The sequence below is a fragment of the Cryptomeria japonica genome, chromosome 1, assembly GCF_030272615.1.
Source record: "Cryptomeria japonica chromosome 1, Sugi_1.0, whole genome shotgun sequence".
In the NCBI taxonomy this organism is placed as follows: Eukaryota; Viridiplantae; Streptophyta; class Pinopsida; order Cupressales; family Cupressaceae; genus Cryptomeria; species Cryptomeria japonica.
The window spans coordinates 46,311,199-46,337,611 of NC_081405.1; the positions used below are offsets into that span (position 1 = coordinate 46,311,199).

General features: G+C 38.1%; 1 protein-coding gene across 1 annotated transcript; it reads right to left on the reverse strand.

The window, feature by feature from the left end:
* Positions 1 to 2,932: 2,932 nt before the first annotated feature.
* Positions 2,933 to 7,625, reverse strand: LOC131027376 (putative pectate lyase 21). The gene is made up of 2 exons (XM_057957410.2): positions 7,424 to 7,625; positions 2,933 to 3,963 (listed from the first exon to the last, which is right to left on the reverse strand). Exons 1-2 carry the CDS (start codon positions 7,623 to 7,625, stop codon positions 2,933 to 2,935), a joined length of 1,233 nt encoding a protein of 410 aa, XP_057813393.2.
* Between the last annotated feature and the right edge of the window lie 18,788 nt (positions 7,626 to 26,413).

Sequence of the window (26,413 nt, forward strand, 5' to 3'; positions counted from 1 at the left end):
TCTTCTTCATCCCGTGACTCTGTCACTTTATCCGGTCTAGCCATTCTAGCCTTTCTTTCTTATCGAGAGATTGTCTGCAATCTTTTCAGACTTTTTCATCCAATCTCTCGAGGGGGCATATCATTCCCATCCTGGGGCAACTCTGTATCAGTTCATCTTATCTTCTTTGAAACAACGCGACAAGCTGCATTGTCTCAAAGAGGGGCAAAATGTAGACATCTAAAATTGTCCACTCTAATTAAATAAATATTTTATTTATTTAATTATCTAAGCCTAATTCTTCTATTAATTAAATAAATCTTTATTTATTTAATTAATTCATTTATCCTCTTCTAGCCTTATTTCTCATTTAAATAAATACATTTATTTATTTAAATTATCCTCTTCCTAAATTAAATAAATATTTTATTTATTTAATTATCCTACTTCCTCAATTAATTAAATAAATCTTTATTTATTTAATTAATTCATTAACCTTTTCTACACATGACACATGTCATTCATCTCTTAATTCCTACACTACCTACCTCTTTCATTATTTTGGTATTTCTTTTACCTACCCTCTAATCCTAGCTGACCTCTCTTTTTACACCTCTCAATCTTAACCCTCCATTTCGTATTGTGTCTTCTATTTAAGGAGATGCTTTCTTCATTGTCAAACCCTAATCGACAATTTGGAGGACTTGACTACACTACGATCCTACTTGCAACCACATTCCGTTCTTTGTTGAGCTCTTGTGCATACAAAAATCTGAGAGCAAATATATCAAGCAAGATCAATGGAGATATGAAGAATGGAGATCAAAACCCTATTGGACATGTGATGGTATAATCTTTGTGATTTCTTGTGATTTGCATTGTCTTAGGTAATCTTCATATGTTATGGTGGATCTTTGTTGATTGTTAGGCTAGGGTTTGGTGGTTGAATTCATTTAGCCTTTCAATATTGTTATTATTGTTATCCATTTTCACCATAAACAATATATATATATATATATATATATATATATATATAAACATAGATGGGTTTCTAAGAACCCACACTTATATCCTATGAACAATAAAATGTATATATATGAAAAAGAGAAACAACAAAAATATGTATGTCTGTGCATACCTATTGTTTCCCATAAAGAGTTCATACAAACATTCCTTAATCCTAAATTTGCCCCGATCAAGCTTGGTTGATAACCTACAAGGAAAAATAGTGAAACAAAAATTTATCCTACTTCTTATCAAAGTTTATTTTTCAATTTGCATGCTAACCTTCAATCAATCATATTAGTTAATGGCTTCATATCTGAAAACTAAACAAAAGAAAAACAACATAATGTAAGAAAATAAAATTTTAAAAAAATCTATGAATAACTAACTTGAGACTATGAGAATATCAATTTTAAGTGCAGATAAAATGGAACAAAATGGAAAGAAGAAATATCCATAGCCCAATGCCCAACAAAGAGGTTTTGGCATGGCTGATTACCTACAAACAAAACTATAGATAAAAGAATTAGAATCAATGCTCTAGGGTCTTAATTATAATGCTTGAATTACTAAATGGTGATGGCTAACAACTCTCAACTCCTAGATCAAACTAGGTATGAGGAATGAGGACACCACAAATCTTCTTAACACCTCCTAGAAGAAGATTTGCGACCAAAGAAAAAAAGAAAAAAACATAAAAGAAGACAGACGAAAAGAGTCTCACAATCCAAAAGATAAACCCAAAAAACCTTGCTAGGCATCATTTTGACAACGAGCAGTCACCGCCCTCACCCTATCTCACATATAATATGGAAGCCAAAAGAATGAAAACAAAAAATAATTAGGATTAGTATGCGTACATGGCCGGCTAAGGGAGTCAGGGTTAGGGCAAACACTTTACATTTCAATCTACGATTTTGCGTAGAATCCCCAATTGACTTACCTTAATGCAGTTTTTGCTCTTGTGTGCTAGCATAAGAAAGAGGCATGAATGTGGCAATTTACCCTTTTTTTTCACCATTACCTCTTACCGTTTATCTAACAAAGAGAAGGAAGTAAGTTATATTTTTTCTGATATGAGACCTTGCCTGCCATCACATCTACTCCCATGGCCTATTTGGTGCTATATTATCTTTCAAACAAAATTATCGAATAGGAGGTCCCAAATTTATTAAATGAGGGTTATGCCTGAAAGAACCAAAGGAAAATAAGGTGATGTGGGATGTGGAATTGACACAAAGAAAAGTTGTCCAGTCCCTCATCGTGCCATCACCTAAAAAAATAAAAAATTCCAAACGTCATTAATGCAGTTGCTATACTATCAAGATTAAGTTCACGTAATATAACAAAGGGTTAAGGTTGTTAATAATTTTAATTATTTATTTAATTTTATGTTCATGTGACTATTTTGTAGCAAGAGAAGAAGGCAGCTCAATATTAAAGTAAAAGATTGACAATAAATATCAAAAGAACATAATAAAAAAAGGTTCACATAACAAGCTGGAAAGATCTATAGTGAGTGAGCTACATTTATTAAGGGAGGCGTGGAATTGTTTATTTAATTTTATGCTTATGTGACCTTTTTGTAACAAGAAAAGAAAGCAGTTCAATAATAAAGTAAAAAATTACCAATAAAACCAAAAGAATATAATAAAATAAGATTCACATAACAATCTGGAAAGATCAATAAATCTATAATGAATGAGCTACATTTATTAAGGGAGCTGCAGAACCGATAGTTTATATAATCCGCAATACATTTCCTTCTGAGAGTGAATATGACATTAATTTTAATTAAAAAAAGAGACAGAGAGTAAAACGAGAGCATTAGGCATCCGACAGAGTCGTGACGATAAAGAAAATTCAGTTATTGATTGGATTGTTGAAAACGCAGTTTACAATGCTATATATGCCAAGCTTAGTTGATGAGAAGATAGAAAGAAACAAGTCAGGGAGCAAGACATGCACGGGCTTGTGAAGGATCAAGTGCTCCTGCGCAGCGTCGCAACAGAGAAGAAAGTTGTTGAGGTGGCAACACAGGTGGGGAGTTTACTTTGTGAGGGGGAGAAGCAGTTACCGCTGATGTTTTAAGAAACTGATGGAAAGTAGCCCCATTGAGGAGCAGATCGTCTTTGGAGTCGATGTGGGGGGTCTGGTCTAATGTTTTGGCTAAACTAGAATCCCAGGGGATTATCTCTTTTTTGGAGCCCGCCTCAAATACATTAGCTTCGCACTCGATGGTGGCATGAGTGCGGGCGCCAATGGCAAAGTAAGTCCAGTTGGTGTAGAGGTTGTTAACAACATGGCAATATCCCCACCGGCAATGAGGCATGCGCTCAACGGAATCCTTGAACCAGTTTCTATACACCGTGACACGCATACAAGTGTCCTGCCGCTCCTCGTCTGAGCTGCCCAGCAGAACGCTATAGAATGCATTGGCGAGGAGCGAGTTTGAAATGGTGACGTCGGTGCTAGCGTTGCTGACAGAGATGATTTTTCCAGTGCCTGTCATGCGACTGGGATCCACAGATGTGAGATGGTCCATCCACACGAGTGTGGAATCCCCATCCACATAAATGCTGTTCTGGTCATAGTTTGTAGGGGCGTCGATCTGTAGGTTGTGCAGAATGACATTCGAGACTTCTCGCATGACGAGCTGGCCGCCGCCAATTGTCACGCTGAAGCCCCGGCCGTCAATGGTGGTGGAGCTTTGAATCCACAGCCTGTCCTTGAGAATGATCTTCATGCTCTGGGAGAAGGTGATCCACACGTTTCCCTTGCCAATGCCGTATCTCAGACTTCCCGGCTGCGGGGACTGCGGGGAGTCTTCAGAGCTCGTGACAACATAAGACTGTCCGCCAGCGCCTCCCGTCACGGTGGAAGCGAACCCAAACGCGCAGCGGGGCAGTGCATTCCCGCTGGCACAGGCAGAGAAAGCACAGCGGGTTCCGTCTGCATCCTCAGGGCAATTGTCATTTGCTGAAACACCCAAATGCGCTCCCCAAACAAAAACCAGAACCAAGAAACCTAATCTATTAAGCTTCAACATCTCCATTGAGAATACTTACTACTACACAAGATTGTATGTATCACAATATGTGATGTGCCATTGCCAGCCTGTATTCGTAGACTCACGTTCCATACTTCACATCCAACAAATACATTGCTTAGCACCTTTCCGTATTAAATGCAACCGCACCATAGCTTCGTTCAGAACAGTCCATTGGAAATTGCCTGATTCCAATATCAGACTCGCATTCCAACTTCTCTAGTGTTTGCTTCTTGCCCAATCGATGCTTCTCATCATTTAATGATTTTGCCCAGATGACATCTCCTCCAACTCGTTTATTTTATTTGATCCACTTTCTCCTCCTCGTCTTTTCTTTAACATCGATAGTGGCGAAGTAATATTAATTCTAACCCTAGTGCAATGGTGTAAACGACTAGAATTAAATAAAAGAGTTCATATTTGAACGGAAATCGAAATGGGATAGTTCCATGGTTCGGTATAGCTCTGTGGCCTTTAATTAGGTTGTGGTTGATTTTTATTTTTAAAATATTGATAGTGGTGAAAATTCAAATCTTATTGGGATGGTGTAAGCAAGTAGAATTAAATAAAATAATCTATATTTGAACGAAAATTCAAATGGGATAGTTGTAATGGTTCAGTTTTGTTTTGTTGTCTTTATTTAGTTTGTGGTTGATTTTTATTTCTAAAACATGGATAGTGGCGAAGTAGTATTGATTCAAATTCTATTGTGATGGTGTAAACAAGTAGAATTGAATTAAAAGAGTTCATATTTGAAGGAAAATAGAAATGGGATAGATGCACTAGCTCAGTTTTGTTTTGTCATATTTAATTAGTTTATGGTTGATTTTTATTTCTAAAATGTCGATAGTAGTGACCTAATATTAATTCAAACTCTATTGTGATGGTGAAAACAAGTAGAATTAAATGAAAGAGTTCATATTTGAACAAATCGAAATAGGATAGTTGCACTAGCTTAGTTTTGTTTTGTGTATTTAATTAGTTTGCGGTTGAATTTTAAATATCGATTATTATTAATAAAAATGTAATTTGATCTTTTAATTCAATAATAAAAAAGACTTGTTCATAAGATTTGATTTCTTCGAGATAAGGTTATCATTATGGTTTAATGTTTTAAATGTGATTTACTCTTTGTGGCATAATTTTGTTATTTTCTCTTCTAGTCTTTGTTACCTATCTACTAATAAGAAAAGATGGGAAGATATGCTATTCAAAGATGTGCGATATCTAGATGATAAACCCAAGTGCATAGTGTAGACACCTAAAATTGTCGTAACCTAATTAAATAAATATTTTACTTATTTAACTATTTTATCCTAAGCCTTCTATTAATTAGATAGATATTTATTTATTTAATTAATTCACTTATCCTCTTCTAGCCTTTGCTTATTTAAGTAAATATTTTTATTTATTTAAATTATCCTTTCCCTAAATTAATTTAATATTTTATTTATTTAATTAGCCCCACTTTTTCTATTAATTAAATAGATCTTTATTTATTTAATTAATTCATTAGCCTTTTTTCCCCCATGACACTTGTCATTTATCTCTTAATTTTATTTTAACCATCCCCTTCATATTTTATCATTTCCTATACCTACCCTTTAATCACAACCGACCATTTATCATTTCACCTCTTAATCCTATCCCTCCATTTCTAAGGTGTTGTCTATATAAGATGATTTCTTCATCCTTATCAACCCTAACTAATGTGATTGTATCCCTAACTAATGTGTCCAATCAACCTTCATAGGATCAAGAAATGAAGCATCCACACAACCATAATCCATTCTTTGTTGAGCTCTTGTGCACAATACAAAATTTGAGAGCAACCATATCAAACAAGATCAATGGAGATAGGAAACAATAGAGATAAAACCCTACTAAGCATGTGATTGGTATAATATTTCATGTGTTTTGATAATTTGCATGTTTTAGGTTCTTCATTAGTGTATGGTGGATTCTTAATTGTAGAACTAGGGTTTTATGTGGTTGGATCTTTGATCGTTTTACAATAGTTTTATCATTCCATTTTCACCATATACACATAGCATCATGGAGGAAGCCATGAAACTATTTATAATATAAATAAATCCAACTGCATGCACTAAACAAAAGCATATATATTAACCTAGATCAAGGATATAAAGTTGATCATTACTAGCATACTTATATTTAGAGAAATCTATTTAAAATACATCTAAGAATATCATTATGGAGATACTTTTTTATTTAAATATTAACCTAGATCAAGGATATCAAGTTGATCATTACTAGCATACTTATATTTAGAAAAATCTATGTAAAATAGATCTAAGAATATCGTTATGGAGATACTTTTTTATTATTATTTAAATTGTTCTTTCTTGATTGAATTTATTTTTATGTAACATTTATTTTTTAATTTCTAAATTTGTACACCATAAAAATATTATGAGATGCAAATATTTATTTTATTATTTGTGTACTTTATGACGTAATTTACCTATACTTGTACAATAAATGATTCCTATATAATATTTAATTGTATCATTTTTTAACACTAAGACTAATTGTAACCCTAAGCCTAAGCTTTGTTGGATTTAAATTTTAATTTTAATTGAACTGTGTTGGTGTAAATAAATATTCATTTTGGATATTATTACACTTACTTAAGTTAACTTAGGATAATGCATCTCTTCGTAGTTTGGATTTGAGACACTTAGGGAAGTGTGCACTTAGGGATAGAGCTTGTAGGAGAAATTACACCTTTTGTGGTCTTATTTTGATGTTACACTCCACATTCGGTGGGTCATCCACCTCTTGTGGAATATTATATTATTTCTCCTACCTACCCTTAGTATTTCTTACCTACCCTTGTTTCTCATTGAGCCACATGTCATATTTGTCTGCTCATACATCCATATGGCCTTGCCTATATAAGCAGACCTCTATTCATTGTATTGGTTAATCCAGTTGATCATTTGTATATTGATGAGAATACAGTTTGTTCTTTTCATTCTATTGTCTCTTTTATGCTTTTCATAGTGCCCTTGATCTTGGCAAAATCCTACATGGTATCAAAGCTGTTGGGGCTTCATTGATCGGTTTTTGGAGACATTGTGGAAGGCTTCAATTTTCAGATTTGGGGATCTTCATTTGTTGGGGGCATCATACAGCGATTTGGACATCACCGTTGAATCCGGGAGGCTGTTTTCATAAATTTCAACTATAAAGTTGATCTATTTTGGTGAGAAATTTTTTTTTCCCATTTTGGCTAAAGTCGTACGGATTTAGAAATTTTTTTTTTAAAAAAAAAAATTTATTTTTCAAAAAAAAAGATTTCGAAATATTTCAAAAAAAAAAAAGAGTTTTTTGAGGGGTCCCCAGACCCCCCGTACTCAGTCGTACCCATTGTGCGCAGGTTGCAGGTACCTACCGCTGTAGCGCCGCTCCGATCATCGCGCCACCGCCGTGCAGGTTCTCCTGCTGCCGCCCGCGCCGAGATCTGCCACCGTCGGCGCTCGCAGGTTCCCGGTGCCTCCCCCGCCCACCGGCTGGCAGCTCCCGTCCTCCCAACTCCCGGTCGCTGCCGGTCCATGGCTCCGGCCATCTCCAGTGTCGGCAACCACCAACACAGGCAGCCCCGCGTCCGCCACGTGGCAGGGGGCCACTGGCCCGCAAGCTAAATCGTATGACACGTCATTTGCTGCGCAAACCTTCCATACGCACTATCAGATTACCACGTCATTCGTACGGTCTGCACAATCACCTGCACAGTCAGCAGTCCGTACAGTACGGATGCCCAGTCAGCAGAGAGGCGAAGTTTTCGTGACGGTCATACGACCATCAAATTTAACACAATGACTTGACTTCGGTGCCACATCAGCATTTTTTGAAATTTTTTTGACCCCTCTCCATTGGGCTTTTCAATTTTGCAGTCCAACTTTGGAAGGCCATATCTTGCTCATTTTTGCTCCTTTTTTGGTACAATTTTTTTTGAAATGGGCTAAAATTTCGTGATCTTCGCAGTGGTGTAGTTATTTTCTGATTTTGGTGCACAGGTTTTTCAAAATTTTCAGATTCTCTCAGCTATACCTGTCCAATCCTCAATTCTGCAACTTCAAAGGCCTCGTTTGAGTTCATACGACCTCCTTTTCAGGTGCCATTTTTTTTTAAAGTACTTATTTTTTCGTCTACTTTCAGAATCTATGATCAGATTTCAGATATTTTGAGTGAAAATTGTACTTTCATATATTGGTCTTTTTTGGCCTATTAGGTACTTGTAAATTTCTTGGATCTTAGTTAGATCTCTTGCATTTTCAGTTTGAGACTCTTTTGGCCTTATTGAGGCAGTTGTAAAATTGTAAATCACAAGTCCACTTTGCCATTTTTTGCAAGTGGCCCATTGTATACGCACTACTTATAAAGTGCAAAATCATCACATTTGGGAGGGGTTCTTTGATTGAGTGAATTTGGGGGGGTGTCTTGTGTGATTGTGCCTCTCTTTGTGCTCTTTCCATTCTTGTTGCAATGAGTCCTAATAAGTTTCCACCATTAACTCCACATAATTATGCATCATGGAAAATTAAAGTATGGAGTAAACTAATGGTTAAGGGTCTCACACACTACATAGATGGAACAATAACAGCACCACCTGATCCTAAGGCTGATCCAATTGCTCAATTAGAATGGCTCACAAATAATTGCATGGCTCTTGGAACCTTACGCAAGTATGTATCAGATGACCTCATTTTCCACATTGAGAAGTGTAAAACAATTAAAGAGGCTTGGGATATGTTTCAAAAATTGTATGGACAAGTTGATGAAATTAGAGGCTATCAGATTGACAATGAGCTCACCAACTTAGATCCCAAGAGTTTTGATACAATCCAAGATTATGTAACCAAAGCAAATGAGCTAAGAGCAAAGCTAAAGGATTGTGGAATTGACAAGAAGGATGCTCAATTGATATTCAACTTGTTGGACAAGCTTGCACCAGAATATGTAACATTTGTAACTAGCTTCCAAACTCATTGTTTGACAGTGGGGAGTTCTTATGTTATGCCTTCATTTGATGCTTTCACAGAAATGTTGATATTGGAACAATCTAAGTTGTTGAACATGGGGTTTCTCAAGTCTTCAAAGTCCAAGGCTTTGGTAGAAAATCAAGGAAATCAAGGAAGTCAAGGCAAAGATTCCAATAAGAAGAAGAAGCAATCCAAGTCTAAGCCACACCAGGAAAAAGGACAATCATCCTCTCCATCACAAGGCAATTTTTCATCCTCTTCCAAGAAGGGGACACCACCTAAGAAGGATAAACCAACTTGTGCATATTGCAAAAAGTATGGTCATGATGAGCATCGATGCCACGCAAAGCAAGTTGATGAGTTAACCAATCTTCTCAAGAAAAAAAACATCAACTTGCCATCCGCCTACACAAAGAAGGATTCAACTCCTTCCTCTTCCTCACAGTCTAAGGGAAAAGGGCAAGCATTTGTAGCTACAATAGGTTCTTCACAGCAATGGATACTTGACTCGAGTGCCTCATATCACATGGGTTCTACAAAGGAGCAGTTTTCTTCATTGGAGCCATCTAAGGTACCTCACATTTACATAGGAGATGACACACAAGTAGAGGTTGAAGGGAAAGGTTCAGTTGACATGGATGATGGAACATTTGAGAATGTTCTCTATGTTCCTAACTTGTCTACCAACCTTCTCTCCATCTACCAAATCACTCACTATGGGAATGGGAAAAAGGTTGAGTTTACACTAGATTCAGTTGTGGTAAAGGAACTTGATGATGATGCCTTGGTAGCAGTGGGACAAGTTAATGACAACTCACGGCTTTATTCATTCTCCCACTTTGTGCCAAGTTCACCTTCTAGGGCCTTGCTTACTCATTCCAATTCAGAAAGTAAGCTATGGCATGAGTGGTTTGGTCACCTCAACTACCGCTATCTTCAGCAGCTAAGCACTAAAGACATGGTCACAGGTCTACCTCAAATCAGTTTTTCAGAGGGTGTATGTTCAAGTTGTTCCATGGGAAAGCATCCCGAAGAGAAGTTTGATAAAGGGAAAACTTGGAGAGCTTTGGAAGTTCTTCAACTTGTTCACAGTGATGTAGTAGGTCCATTTCTAGCACCTTCATTCAGTAAGGCCCGCTATGTTCTTACCTTCATTGATGACTACTCCCGCTTCACTTGGGTCTACTTTCTCATTCATAAGAGTGAAGTATTTGACAGATTTCAGGACTTCAAGACTTGTGTGGAGAAGCAATCAGGGAAAGTGGTCAAGATTCTTCGCACAGATAATGGAAGGGAATATGTGAACAAGAGACTTGAGGATTTTTGTACATTTGAGGGGATTGATCTTCAGCATTCTGTAGCATACACTCCACAGTAGAACGGGGTTACAGAACGCAAGAATAGAACTCTCAAAGAAATGGCTAGTTGTATGATACATGCACGCTCTCTTGATCTTGCCTTTTGGGCAGAGCTATCAGTTGTGCCACACACATCCAGAATTGGGTTCCTCACAAAGCTTTGCAAGGTATTACTCCTTTTGAAGCTTGCGCTGGTAGGAAATCGATTGTGAGACATTTCAGAGTCTTTGGGTGTCCAGCATGGGCTCGCATACCTCCACAGAAACGCAAGGCATTGGAACCTCAGAGTCGACCTTGCATATTTGTTGGATATCCTGAAGGTGTTAAGGCATACAGATTGATGGATCCAGAGACACATGAGGTATTCATTGAGAGGAGTGTTCACTTTGAGGAAAGCTCTCCTAGCTTAGCCTCTCTACTTCTTCCACCTTCCTCCATTGTGGATAGTGATGTTAGTGATTCAGATGATGAGACTCCCTCAACTCCGACTCGCAGGGTTCCACCTCCATAGGGTCCACTTGCAGTTGAGGAGCCTCGTTCTCCACCTCCACCTAGACCTCATTGGGATCGACAGACACTTGAGTCCGCGGGTTCTCTTGTTGGGGATCCTTCAGATACACAGAGAACTCGATCACAACATCAGGATCTTCCACATGCATTCATTGCTACCGCTTCTGATCCACAGACATTTAGGGAAGCATTAGGGGTTCCTAAGTGGGACCAAGCTATGGAGGAAGAGTATAGTTCCTTGATGAGGAGCAACACATGGGATCTAGTCCATCTCCCTAAGGGGAGAAAGATGGTTCAATGTAAGTGGATCTATCGGACCAAGTTTGCAGCGGATGGTAGTGTGGATAAGTATAAGGCTTGGCTTGTTGCAAAAGGTTTCTCCCAGGTTGCAGGTGTTGACTATACTGAGACCTTTGCCCCCGTAGCCAAGATGAACTCCATTCGTTTGACACTTGCTATTGCTACAGCTCATGGTTGGGTTGTACATCAGATGGATATGAAGAGTGTTTTCCTTCATGGTGATCTTGATGAGGAGATTTATATGGAGCAGCCACAGGGTTTCATCCAGGATACTTCCTTGGTTTGCAGACTAAGGAAATCTCTCTATGGCCTTAAGCAGGCCCCCAGGGCTTGGTATGCCAAGATGGATTCCTTTCTTCTCTCCGCCGGGTTCACCAGGTGTCATTCCGATCTGAATGTCTACATTTTGCGACAGGATGACTCTCACTTGATACTTGTGCTCTATGTTGATGACTTGATCATTACAGGGAGTACTTCATCCATCATTAGCAGGGTCAAAACTGCTTTGCATGATAGATTTGCTATGACTGACTTGGGTCTTTTGCACTACTTTCTCGGGATAGAGATTTCACAGTCACCTTCCGGGATCACACTATCGCAGCCCAAGTATGCTCTTGATCTACTTGCACGCTTTCATATGGCTGATTGTAAGCCTGCCCCGACTCCCTTTCTTTTAGGAGTCAAGCTTGAGGCTTAGTGTTCTTCTCCACCAGTTGATGCCACTTTGTATCGTCAGCTTGTGGGTAGTCTCATCTACTTGACTCATACACGCCCTAATATTTTATTTGCAGTTGGCATGGTTTCCCGCTTCATGCAGGATCCACATGAGCTTCATTGGAAAGCCGCCAAATGCATCCTCCATTACATCCAGGGTACACGTCACTATGGGATTCACTATGCAGCAGGCACAGGACTTCGCTTGGTTGGTTACACAGACTCTGATTGGGCTGGTGATCTAATTGATCGTAAGTCTACTTTTGTTTACAGTTTTCACCTTGGTTCAGGCCCCATTTGCTGGCAGAGCAAGAAGCAACATGCTATTGCTCTCTCTTCGACTGAGGCTGAGTATCAAGGCGCTGTTAATGCAGCGACTGAGACCATTTGGCTCCAGTAGATTCTCACAGAGTTTGGTTTCACCACTCCACAGCTGACAGTTCTACATTGCGACAATCAGAGTACTATTGCAATCTCGAAGAACTCAGTCCAGCACCAGCGGACCAAACACATCGAGATTCATATGCATTATATCCGAGAGCTCATCCAGGAGTAGGTCATTGATTTGCAGTATTGTCCTACAGCAGAGCAGGTTGCTGACATATTCACCAAACCTTTCACCGCGAGTAAGTTCCAACAGTTGTGAGCTCTCTTGGGGGTGCAGGATGTGTCCTTAGGGGGGGTCAGCTGACTTCTCCTTCCTCTTTGGGGTTTTTTCCTTCTTCTTTGAGAGTCTTTTGTACATTCATCTCTCTTTTGGGGGGGATTTTTTTCCCACTGGGTTTTCTCCCTTTCTCCATTTGTGAGAGATTGCATTGCGTAGTTTTGCTTGCATTTGCATATTGTACATGGGTACCTATCATGGCCTAGTAGCTGGGACCCATCTTGCATTGTTGACTTGAGTCTTCATTCCCCTAAGTTGCACTTAAGGGGGGGTGTTGGTGTAAATAAATATTCATTTTGGATATTATTACACTTACTTAAGTTAACTTAGGATAATGCATCTCTTCGTAGTTTGGATTTGAGACACTTAGGGAAGTGTGCACTTAGGGATAGAGCTTGTAGGAGAAATTCCACCTTTAGTGGTCTTATTTTGCTGTTACACTCCACATTCGGTGGGTCATCCACCTCTTGTGGAATATTATATTATTTCTCCTACCTACCCTTAGTATTTCTTACCTACCCTTGTTTCTCATTGAGCCACATGTCATATTTGTGTGCTCATACATCCATATGGCCTTGCCTATATAAGCAGGCCTCTATTCATTGTATTGGTTAATCTAGTTGATCATTTGTATATTGATGAGAATATAGTTTTTTCTTGTCATTCTATTGTCTCTTTTATGCTTTTCATTGTGCCCTTGATCTTGGCAAAATCCTACAAACTGTAATCCTAACACTATTTTTTTTTTTTTGAAAAAAGGGGTAAAAACTTTATTGAAAATCAGACACAAGAATTACAAAGAGACCTAAGGCCCCAAGGCCCTAGAAAATAACCACAAGCTCAATCCCAAGATCAACCAATCTCATACCCATCCCAATCCTCAGCCAGAATCTTCTGCAGGTCTTGATAATAATCCAAGGAAAGATGATCCCACCCTTCAACTTTCTAGTCACTACCTTGTTCTAAAGCCCACTTGGCCAAACAGTTTGCAGCTCTATTCCACTCACGAGGAATATGGATGAAAGACATATGCTCCATAGCTGAGCTAATATGAGTAATATGGTGAACAATCTCTGCCAACTGCCAATGCACCCCACTCACCTTCTGCTCAGACAACAAGTTCACCACAACTTGTGAGTCCGATTCACAAATAACCTTTCTGCAACCCAACTCCCAGGCACACTCCAAGGCATTGAGAATAGCAAAGCCCTCCATAAAATTATTAGAATGCCACCCTTTATGAACTAAAAATAAGAAGACCACCTCCCCCATACAGTTCCTACCCACACCACCAATCCCAACAGGGCCTGGGTTACCCCTAGAGGAGCCATCGGTATTAATTTTGATAATCTCATCCTGAGGAGGAATCCATCTTCTGATCCTATCAACCTTCTTCAAAGAACGTCTGCCTCTCCTAACATAGGCTGAGGCTACTAGCCGAGTAGGGCTAATTTAGGTCAAATTTGTTCACACTGTCCAACGATGGAAAAAGAAACCATGGATATTGATTGGGATGGTCTATTTAAGGTCCTAGCTCATATATTTTTCAAGTTTTAAGCCTTGAGATGGTCAAATAGTGACTCTCCACATTTATAGCCATAAATGTAGGGTTTAGTGAGGGTTTTGAGCTTGCAATGTTTGATTTCACAACTCCTTCTCAAACCAAGGCCTAAAACTGACCATTGGGCTCTGCCACACCTTGGAGATCATTTTTCAAACACTTTCCACTTGTCATTTTGCCAAACACTTGGCACACTAGCTGTAGAGGATGACAAAAACAGTCATTTTCACTATTTTTCTGACTTTTCACTGTTATTTCTACACAATAGAGGGTTAAGAGTTCCAAATTCCTACACCATAGCATGAATAGACCTTCAAACAATCAAGTTAATACTTCACTGAACAAATAAGGTAAAGTCTCCATGCATGGAAAGCTTCAAAGACAATCTTGATGCCAAAAACCATTTTATTTCCCAAAATAGAGAATTCGCTGCCCCTCACAAACAGTGACACATAACAATGCAAAATGAGTAAAGTTTAGTGCTCCAATCCCTTCAAAATGCTTCTAGGGAGGGTGCAAACCTCTGTCCATGTTTTTTTCAACACTTGGTGCTTTAGAATCCAAATTTGGAGCATTAAGGAAGAATATTAGCCAAGTTAGACAACTTGCCTAATAAGTGCTCAAATTCACCTTTTCCATCACAAGTAACAGCAAAAAATTAAAATACAATATGTACAAAGGTCCAACTTGGTCTCCAAGGTTCATTTTTTCTTGGTTACCCATGGAAACCAAGTGTTTCAACCCATTTTCTTCAAAACCCCAATTCAGGGTAGCGAACTGGCAAAAACTAAAAGATTTTTTTTGATAAACCAAAACACAGTAAAAACCCTAACACAAAGAATTAAAAACCTTCATAAAACCATTACACAAACTCCCATGAAAGAACAGTATGGAAATAGTGCTATGTACAGACTGTTACAGTAGATTAAGCTTAAAAAGCATGAAAAGGAGTAATGTTTAATAACTTCCTCTTGCCAATACAAAGCCCAACCTATTTAAAATGTTTGAGGTGTCATTATATAGGCACACTCAAACCATTCCAACCATTATGGTATCCATAACTACCTTGTAGAGTGATTTTACAACTTTTCTCACTTTTTGTCAAAATGTTGCTTGACAACATTAGCAATTTTTTACTCTTAGTGCATTTTTGACCTACAAGACAAATATCTTTCACCTAACCATTTGAGAAGGTGTAAAATCAATAAATACACCTACTCCAAGTCCTTTCTAGGCTTGTTACAATTTTTTGAGCATATTTTCACTATAATGCCATTTTTGGCTTACAAGGCACTATGGGCCAAAAATAGAAAGAAAACTTGAGAAAAACTATCTAAAAAACTCTAAGATAAACCCAAACCATAATGAAACCTAAAACACACACTTGGACTCTTATAATAGTCCTTTATTCAATTCTTGATCCCATCAGGATCAAACAAGTCAAAACTTGTGAAGGTGCTCCTGCACCATACTCCCCAAAATTGAAAAGTTCCAAGTCCTCTTGGAAATGATACTTGCAAAACAAATGATACCTACAAATCATATAGGCTTCATCTTGACCTTTGGCATGTACTTGTCTTCAGTTTCATCATGCATGGCCAAATGAAAAGCTCCTTCCTTTATTGAGGGATTGAATCTGATAGGTTACTTTATCTTTCTGAAATGAGTAGGAGTTTCTTTCCCCATCAAGTTTTGCTTTCCTGTCAAACTGCCATGGTCTACCCAACAATAGGTGGCAAGCATCCATAGGAAGGATGTCACATAGAATCCTATCCATGTATCCACCTATGTGGAAATATACCCAAGCTTGCTCATTTACTAACATGTGTTGTCTCTTGTTTAACCATGTTACTTTGTATGGTTCCTTATGTTGTATCCTAGTTAGCTTCAATTTACTTACCACCTCCTCTGATATGATGTTATCTGTGGATCCTGAATCTATGATCACCTTACACACCTTTCCCATGATTTTACACTTAATCCTGAACAATGCTCTTCTCCGTGAGACCTCTTTACTGTGTGGATTCTTCATTAACACTCTCTTGATCATTAAACTCTCACCATCTTCTAAAGCTAGGTTCAATGCTCAAGTTTTGGTATTACTTCCATCTTCTTGGATATAGTTTACCCTCTTCTCACCACCATAGGATGAACCAGGCTTCTATGGGCATCTATAGGCAAGGTTCCCCAACTTCTGACAGTTGTAGCATTTCATGGTGGAGAAGTAGGACCCCCTTCCTGGTCCACTAGACCTACCTCTACTTGGGTTGCTAGATCCTCTTCCTCTATAGCTGCTCTTGCTATATGAATCCCCACTTTGATCAATAAGTTTGGATTCTCCTTGGGATCTTTGATCTCCTCTTCCACCAAAACTTCCTCTATGGCCTCTACCATCTCTACCCCTACATCTTCCTCTGTTGTTTTGTTCTTTCTTTCTCCTACCTTTTTCTTCCACCTTAAGTGCTAGTTGATAACACTTGTATACTACTCTGATACCAATTTGATATGGAGAAGCCCACAGGAGGACCAATTAGAGCTAAATTTAATCTCACTTGTTGAGAGACTCCTTCAAATGAGAGAGGAAAGGTTTTGGTTTTCTTGATAAGGCCCACTTTCAATGTTCACAAGCTTCACTCAAACCTAAAACTTCCTCCTTGATCTCTTCCCATCATTTGTTCATACATTTGCTCAACTCAAACTACCATGCTCTCATTTCTCAACACTTACTCAAACCCTTCTTATAGGTATAAACCCCAAATATAGAAACTCTGATCATACTAAGATGTTAGGAGTTTTCCTTGAGTGTTTTCAAATGGATTCCAATGGTTCTTCAAGACCATTCAACCTTTCACAAATCGGGTTCACTCTTTTTGCAAAACAGGGCTAAAAAGGGCAGCCGAGTAGGGCTAATTTAGGTGAAATTTGTTCATACAGTCCAATGATGGAAAAAGAAACCATGGATCTTGATTGGGATGGTCTATTTAAGGTCCTAGATCATATATTTTTCAATTTTTAAGCCTTGAGATGGTCAAATAGTGACTGTCCACATTTATAGCCATAAATGTAGGGTTTAGTGAGGGTTTTGAGCTTGCAATGTTTGATTTCACAATTCCTTCTCAAACCAAGGCCTAAAAATAACCATTAGGCTCTGCCACACCTTGGAGATCACTGTTCAAACACTTTCCACTTGTCATTTTGCCAAACACTTGGCACACTAGCTGTAGAGGATGACAAAAACAGTCATTTTCACTGTTTTTCTGACTTTTCACTGTTATTTCTGCACAATAGAGGGTTAATACTTCCAAATTCCTGCACCATAGCATGAATAGACCTTCAAACAATCAATTTAATACTGCATTGAACAAATAAGGTAAATTCTCCATGCATGGAAAGTTTCAAAGACAATCTTGATGTCAAAAACCATTTTATTTCCCAAAATAGGGAATTCGTTGCCCGTCACAAACAGTGACACATAACAATGAAAAATGAGTAAATTTTAGTGCTCCAATACCTTCAAAATGCTTCTAGGGAAATTGAAGACCTTTGTCCCTGTTTGTTTCAACACTTGGTGCTTTAGAATCCAAATTTTGAGCATTAAGGAAGAATATTAAACAAGTTAGACAACTTGCCTAATAAGTGCTCAAATTCACCTTTTCCATCACAAATGATAGAAAAAACTTAAAATAAAATATGTACAAAGGTCCAAATTGGTCTCCAAGGTTCATTTTTGCTTGGTTACCCATGGAGACCAAGTGTTTCAACCCATTTTCTTCAAAAGCCCAATTCAGGGCAGCGAACTGGGAAAAACTAAAAGATTTTTTTTGATAAACCAAAACACAATAAAAACCCTAACACAAAGAATTAAAAACCTTCATAAAACCATGACACAAACTCCCATGATAGAACAGTATGGAAATAGTGCTCTGTACGGACTGTTATAGCAGATTAAGCTTAAAAAGCATGAAAAACAGTCATATTTAATAACTTCCTCTTCCCAATACAAAGCCCAACCTATTTAAAAAGTTTGAGGTGTCATTATATAGGCACAGTCAAACCATTCCAACCATTATGGCATCCATAACTACCTTGTAGAGTGATTTTACAACTTTTCTCACTTTTTGTCAAAATGTTGCTTGACAACATTAGCAATTTTTGACTCTTAGTGCATTTTTTACCTACAAGACAAATATCTTCCACCTAACCATTTGAGAAGGTGTCGAATAAATAAATACACCTATTCCAAGTCCTTTCTAGGCTTGTCACAAATTTTTGAGCATATTTTCACTATAATGCCATTTTTGGCTTACAAGGCACTATGGGCCAAAACTTGAAAGAAAACTTGAGAAAAACTATCTAAACAACTCTAAGATAAACCTAAACCATAATGAAAACTAAAACACACACTTGGACTCTTACAATAGTCCTTTATTCAATTCTTGATCCCATCAGGATCAAACAAGCCAAAACTTGTGAAGGTGCTCCTGCACCAAGAGTCTTCCTCCCCATTACCGCACAAGGCACAAATGGAAGGCCCCAAAAATCCTCTCTTGCGGATATTGTCCTAGGTTAGGCATCTGTTCAAGGCCAAAGTCTAGGCAAAGCAATTACACTTTGGCCAAGAAAGACTATTCCACACCTGTTTCCACCAAGGCACCTCTCTTCCCTCAAGTCTCTGGTTCAACAGTACCCGGTATCCACTGGAAATAGTAAAGATGCCCTTAGGATTAGGGAGCCAAGCAAGTCTGTCCCTGCCCTGGAAAGAACTATAGTGTCTATTCGCTAGAATTCCATACAACTCCACACACTCTTCCTCCATCCTAGCAACTGACCACTCATTAGGGGTCTTCCACCGCTCCATCTCCAGCTGCCCACACCTATACACGGCCTTGAAGTCACTCACCCTAGACCACCCTGCCTCCAAAAACCTCTGGCAAAGAGTCCCAAGGTTGGGAAACTGTTCCAAGATGGGGGGGTAACCATCCCAAGAGTCATTCCAGAATAGGACCTCTTCGCCCCTCCTACAAATCCAAAAGAGTCCTTCCTTAATAAGGGAGGCCCCTTTCTTAAGAGTACTCCAAATCATTGAACCTTTACCCTCCAATGGATATCTTGGAATTTCCTCCATCGGGATCCTGTGCATATATTTGTAGGCCAAAATTCTAGCCCAGCCACGATCCTTCTCCATACACCACCTCCAATATAATTTAGCCACCAGAGCCTCCCCAAATAAGATAGACTACCTTAAACCAAGCCCCCCAACTGCTTCGGGCTACACACCAACTCCCAATTGACAAGACTCCATTTGGAGGAGGAGAGGCTACCCGCCCATAAGAACTTCCTAGCCAGAGAGTCCAATCCCTTCAAGAACCACTTAGGGGCCACTTGAAGCATACATCGAAAAGTTGGAAGGGCCTGAACCACCAACTGAATTAGCTAAACCCTCCTAGCAAAGGATAACCATCTATTCATCCAGTGATCAACCTTCATGCGAAATTTATCCAAGATGCCCTACCAGGATTCCTTAGGAGGGTTACTAGGAGAAATAGGAATACCCAAAGAAGTCAAGGGCAAAGAGCCAACTTGGAATCTCAGGATAAGAGAAATCCTTCTTTCAATAGGACCCAGAGTGTTGAAAAAGAGGATGGAAGATTTATCCTCATTAATCATTTGGCCCAAAGCTGCAACATAAACATCCAAAACCTTTCTCAGATTAGTGGCCTCTATCATCCGAGCAAGACCCATCAAGGTCGTGTCATCCACAAACTACAAGTGAGACTGCCGTTGCAAGTCATTACCCCAGCTCCATCCTTGAATAAATCCCTGACCCACATTATGTTTAATCAACCTCCCCAGGCCCTCAGCCAGAAGAATGAATAGGTATGGTGACAGGGAGTCCCCTTGGTGAAGACCCCTAGATGCACCAAATAGCTCAGTATGGTCGCCATTGATTAGCACCGATAAAGATGTAGATGTCACACAACTCATTACCCATTGGATCCATTTGCTAGCAAAGCCAAATGCCATGAGAATCTTCTAAACGAAGGACCAATGAACCATATCGTAAGCCTTAGCCATATCCAATTTAATGAACATAGCTTTTTGCTTGGAGTTTGGCATAGAATGAATAGTCTTTGTACCTATAACCACCCCGTCCAAGATTTGGTGCCCTTCCACAAACCCACTATGCTCCTCAGAGATAACATCCCCCAGACACTTTTTTAACCTATCCACTATTAGCTTAGAGATAATCTTGTAAATCACATTGCAGAGAGAGATGGGTCAGAATTGGCCTAACCGGTCAGCCCCATTACACTTGGGGATGAGAGAGATGAAGGTTTCATTCAATGCCCGAAGCATCTTCTTATTCCTCTAGGACTCCTGAACTACATCCCATAAGTCCAATTTGATAATATCCCAGAACTCTTGAAAGAATTCAACTGGGAACCCATCCGGACCAGTGGCCTTCCCCTTTCTCATGTGAAAAACAATCCTCTCAAGTTCCTCCAACGAAATGGGACCCATAAGCTGCTCATTCATCTCCCTAGTAACTAGAGAGGGGATGCAGTCAAGAACTTGATTCTCCTCCACCGGTTCCCCCTAAGCCTCCTCCCTAAAGAGGGTCTGGAAATAAAGTAACGACTCCTTAGAGATCTACTAAAGTGATAAAAGTTTCTCACCTCTATCATTAACTAGAACCGGAATGGCATTTCCATGTTTTCTATAAGCTTTCACCGAGTTGAAGAAGAAAGTTGTGTTCTTATCACCCTCTTGCAACCAATTAATGTGAGCTCTATGTTTCTAGAATATTTCCTCCCTAAGCTCCCATTCCTCTAGAGCCTTGATAGCCCTGTCTTCCTCCCTAAGTAGTGATTCCGACAAACCATGCTCTCTTTGTAAAGTTCTAATGCCAATAGTTAACAAGATGAGAGGGGGGGGGTGAATCATACAAACTTAATCTTCCATAAAATCAATAGATTCAACCTCGGTAACTTATACTTCAGTAATATAACCAAAAAACTGCTAAACATGCAAACTCATAAACACATAATCATCATAACACATATAACACCAGATTTAACGTGGAAACCCAAATAGGGAAAAACCACTGTGGGATTTCGAACCCACTAAGAAATATACTCTTCTAGAGTATGCTCAGTTAAAAGCAAATCATGTTAAAGATTACAAACACATTGCTAGATGTGACCTGGTTAAGGGATTTCCCTCAGATCTGTTAGGATCTTCACTTTGTTAGAAGTGACCTTGTCAAAGGATTTCAAACACTCATTTAGAATGTTACCTTGCTAGAGGGTTTACAAATAAGACTGTTAAGTCCACTCGGTTAAGAGATTTTCTGTCACTTAAAAAATAAACAACAGTAATAAATGTATCTACAACTTCACATCTAAAATGCTAAAGCAAATTCTATTTTGTTCAAAACAATCTTGTCATAGGACTTATCTTGTCCCTCTGTTGGGCTTCTTACTCTGTTATTCAAACAGGTCTTCAAGCTTTTGTGCTCGGTAATCACTATGTAGCATCCCTGTGCTTACACTTGCCCGCATACATCGTTCATCAATAATTTCTTATTTATAAACAATCTGCTAACCACTGAATCTCCTTGATCACATTTCCCATGATCAATCTTAGCCATCAGATCTTCAATCTTGACTAGGTTCAATGCATCTTTCAATCTAAAAACATTTTACCTTGCCTTGGGACTTGCATTCCTTTCTTGGAACTTGCATAAGGTTATTGCGGTTCAATTTGTGCTATAGATCTTCCTGTCGATCTTCCATTGCCATAGATCCTTAACAAACTTCATGCACGACATACCAATCATTTATACATCTCCAACTCATCATTGTCCTTCATTAAATAATGCTTTTATCCATCCAATGTGATTTGTCATAACTTGGTTGCAACTCGATAAATACTAAACTTTACTCGGTAGACATTCCGCCTTCATTTACCGATATCGATAACCTTAGGGTTTACCGACTAGGTTCCTTAGGGTTTACCGACTAGGTTCTTTGCTTGGTGACATAGTATAGTATTAACCTTACAATCAACAACATATGTAGGATATCAAAACAATCTAAACATCATGATCTCATCATTGTCTAACTCGGTAATAGTTTCCCATTGAATAACTTATTTCTCCCCTTTCTTATCACATTCTTTCTGTGTCTTTTGCCAACCACTTAATTCTCTTCAAATCAATCCTCTCAAGATATGGCAACATCATACTGAATCAGAAAATCAATTTCTTGACATTAATGACAAAATAATGTTATAAAGATAGTTATCATCCTTTTTCAGTTATATCAAATAATCTTCAACAACCTTCTCAATATCTTTAATGAATATCAACAATCTCCTTCTATTGAAATGCCAACAATCTCCCCCTTTGGCATTGATGGCAAAACCAACTTTTAAATTGTAATACCAACAAGATATTCAAATTGATTCGGATTCAAATTGATGTTAGACTTCTCTTGTTATCCTTGAGCTGTTAAAATCTCCTAAAGTCTTCTCCCTTTTGTAATCTTCTCCCCCTGTCATTAGTCTTTTGTTATCTTCTTCATTTAGGATTATACCATTTAGTCTTCTCTTCCTTTGACAACAATGCCAAAAAGTAAAAGAACTAAATCATGATTTCTTCCTCTGTGAAGTGATTTGCCTTGCTATGTATCATCTTAGTCTCGGTCAAAGCAACTTGTCTCTATTCACTATTTCTTGCACACCTTTAGAAAACCTTCTAAAGTGTGTAAATCAGCATCAATCTACACATAATATTCTATAGATTCATCGAATTGATGCTTTCACCGAACTCTGTCAGTGAGTAGAAGATAGGAGTAGGACCCCTAACTTGCTTCTGAGATACTCAAAAGTGTCCCTTGGCTGTGGCTTTGTGAAGATGTCTGCTAATTGCTCCTTTGAACTGATATATTCCAACACAACTTTCTTCTCTTGAACTTCTTCTCTGAGATAATGATACTTTATAGAGATATGTTTTGTCTTAGAGTGCATTAACGGATTCTTTGAAATGTTAATGGCACTCGTATTATCACAGAATATAGTTACTGGCTTGGTAACTTTCTCATTAATAACTTCCAACAGTTTTTTGATCCATTCTATATTGGTACAATTCAATGTTGCAGGAACATATTCAACTTCTGTTGTTGACTATGAAATACATCCTTGTTTCTTACTAAGCCAACTCACTAGTCTTTCTCCTAAAAATAAAGCTCCACCACTTGTGCTTTTCCTGTCATCTATGTTGTTTGCCCAATCAGCATCAGTATAAACTTTTAAATCAAAATCATTTCTCTTTTCATATAGTAAGCCATAATCTTTAGTGCCTCTTAGGTATCTGAAAATTCTCTTGATTGCTTGTTTCTAAAAATCCACTTTGTACCGATTAAATTTTTGTCCTTCGGTCTTGGGATCGGTGTCCATGTGTCATTCTTCTTGATTTGATCAATCTCTTCTATCATAGCATTTACCCAATCTTCACAGTTAAATGCCTCTTTTACTATTCTTGGTTCAAATTCAGATATCAGACATGTGTTCTGTCTTAGTTTGTTCCTTGTCATCACTGGATCATCCTTATCTCCTATAATTTGACTTGATGCATGATGTCTTCTGACATATTTGGCTAATATAGGCTCGGTAGGCTCTGTATGATCTTCTTCATCACTCGATAACTGGACATTATCTTCATTTTCTTCAGCAACTTTCTCGGTAGGACTTCTCAGTTGAACATAAACAAATTCTTCATAATCTTCTGGTTCTTTGGAATTTCCTTCATCATTCCTTTCTGCAAATTCATCAATTTTCACATTTGCACTTTCTACTATTTTGTTAGATGATTTGATCAGACATTTAAATGCTTTACTTCTAGAAGAATAAGAAAGAAATGTTCCTTCTTCACTTTTCTAATCAAACTTTCCATTTATGTCATCTTTGTGAACATACCATCTACTTCCAAAGATTTTAAAATAACTTACATTAGGTTTCTAGTCATACCAGATCTCATATGGTGTCTTCATAGTTCCTTTCTTCAGTTGAACTCGGTTCAGGGTGTAAACTGCAATGCTGATTGCTTCTCTCCAAAATGTTTGAGGTACCCTCTTTTCTATCATCAAGGTTCTAGCACAATCTATAATTGATTTGTTTCTTCTCTTGGCTATCCCATTTTGCTGAGGTGTTCTCGGTGCAGATACTTGCCTTTTTATACCATGATCATTGTAGAATAAGTTAAATTCATCAGAAGTGAACTCTCCTCCTCTATCAAATCTAAGACATTTCAGCTGTCTTCCTGTTTCATTTTCAACTCTTTCCTTGTACCATTTAAATATTTGAAAAGCTTCTGATTTTTCTTTTAAAAACATAACTGACATCATCCTTGAGTAATCATCCACAAATAATATGAAGTATTTATCACCATAATAACTTTGAACTTTCATGGGACCTCAAAGATCAGTGTGTACTAGATCTAAAATTACTTTAGAAGTGTAGGACTTACTTGTAAAGCTTGATCTTGTCATCTTACCCATCTGGCATCCTCGGCATATAGCATTCTCAGGTTTTTCCAAACTTGGTAGACCTCTTACTTGGTGCTTCTTACTTATTTTGATCAGATTATCAAAATTTACATGACAAAACCTTTTATGCCATAACCAGGTATCATCTATCTTTGCATAAAGACACTTGTTCCGAGTTGAGTCAAGATGAAATGTATTACCTTTTGTTTGTGTCCCGGTAGCAGCTAACTTTCCATGCTTGTCATGAACTTTGACAATTCCTTTCTGAAATTCTATTTGGTATCCTGTATTGTTTAGTTGTGCTACACTCAACAAATTGTATTTCAAACCTTCAACCCAGTATAAATCATCACATTTAGCATTGTCAAGAAGTTTTATAGATCCTTTACCTTTCACCAGACATGGTGCATCATTACCAAATCTTAAATAGCCTCCATCATAGTCTTCTAATTTAACAAACTTGTGTTTATCACCTGTCATGTGATGTGAGCATCCACTATCTATGATCCAAGAATCATTATTATTTATGTGAGATACTAGGGCTTTTTCTTCATACCTTTCTTCATCTGATCCATCTTTAATAGCCACATAAACAACTTCCTCAGTATTAGTTTCATCAGATTTATCATCGTTGGATTCCTCATCAGCTACTAGGCATATCTTTCTGTCTCTCCTTCTGAAGTCTCGGTGTCCTCTATATTGGTTGTCTTTTTGCCTGTTATCTCAGTATTCTCTCTTTTCACTAGATTCTTTGTTAGGGCAGTTAGAAGTCATATGTCCTATTTTATCACAATTGAAATATTTTAAAGGTAGCTTTCCTTTATACTTACCTTTTCCTCTCGGTAACCTTCTGGCTAATAATGCTTCAAACTCTTCTTGCTTCTTGATTTCCTCATACAATTTGTGCACTTCTTCCATGTTCTTGCGAAATATTTCACTTGCTCCACTGTGATTCCCTTTAGAGTACTTACTCATTCTATCATTGTAATCATCAGATTCACCAATATGAAAATAACTGAATGCAGATTCTACTTTATTTATCGAAGACCCACTGTTATCAAAATTACTTAACTCAAATGCATGTAGCTTACCAATAGTAGCATCCAAAGAAACTAGCATGTTAGGTACAGACCTTAGTTCATTGATTGCAGAGACTCGAATGGCATAAGCAGGTAGAGGGGTTCTCAACAACTTACTTGTTACATCCTTTTCTTCAATAGTTCCTCCTGCTCCTTTAATTTGATTAACAGCCTCCTTTAACCTTGTACTGTATTGGGTTATGTTCTCATCTTCATTTATTCTCATGGATTCAAGTTGTCCTCTTAGACTATCTACTTTTTCTCTTTGGACATGTTCACCACCACCATACACAGATATGAGCTTAGTCCACATTGCTTTTGCATCATTGCAGCCTTCTAGATCATTAAACTCTAAGTCAGCCAATGTTGATCTTATTTCAATCATAGATTGAATATGTTCTTGATTTGTCTTTATCTCTTCCAAGGTCATTGGGTTGGTGCTTGGTGGTATGTAATCATTCTCCAAATAATATGTTGCATATTCTCCAATTCCTGATAAATGCAGCTTCATCCTTTTCTGCCATGTGGAGAAACTTGACTTGTTCAGCTTTGGTGCATCCCTTTTATATATCTTCGGATCTTTGCCTCAAGTACCTTTAAACTTTTTTGTTCTGGAGTCCAAAGCTCTGATACCAATT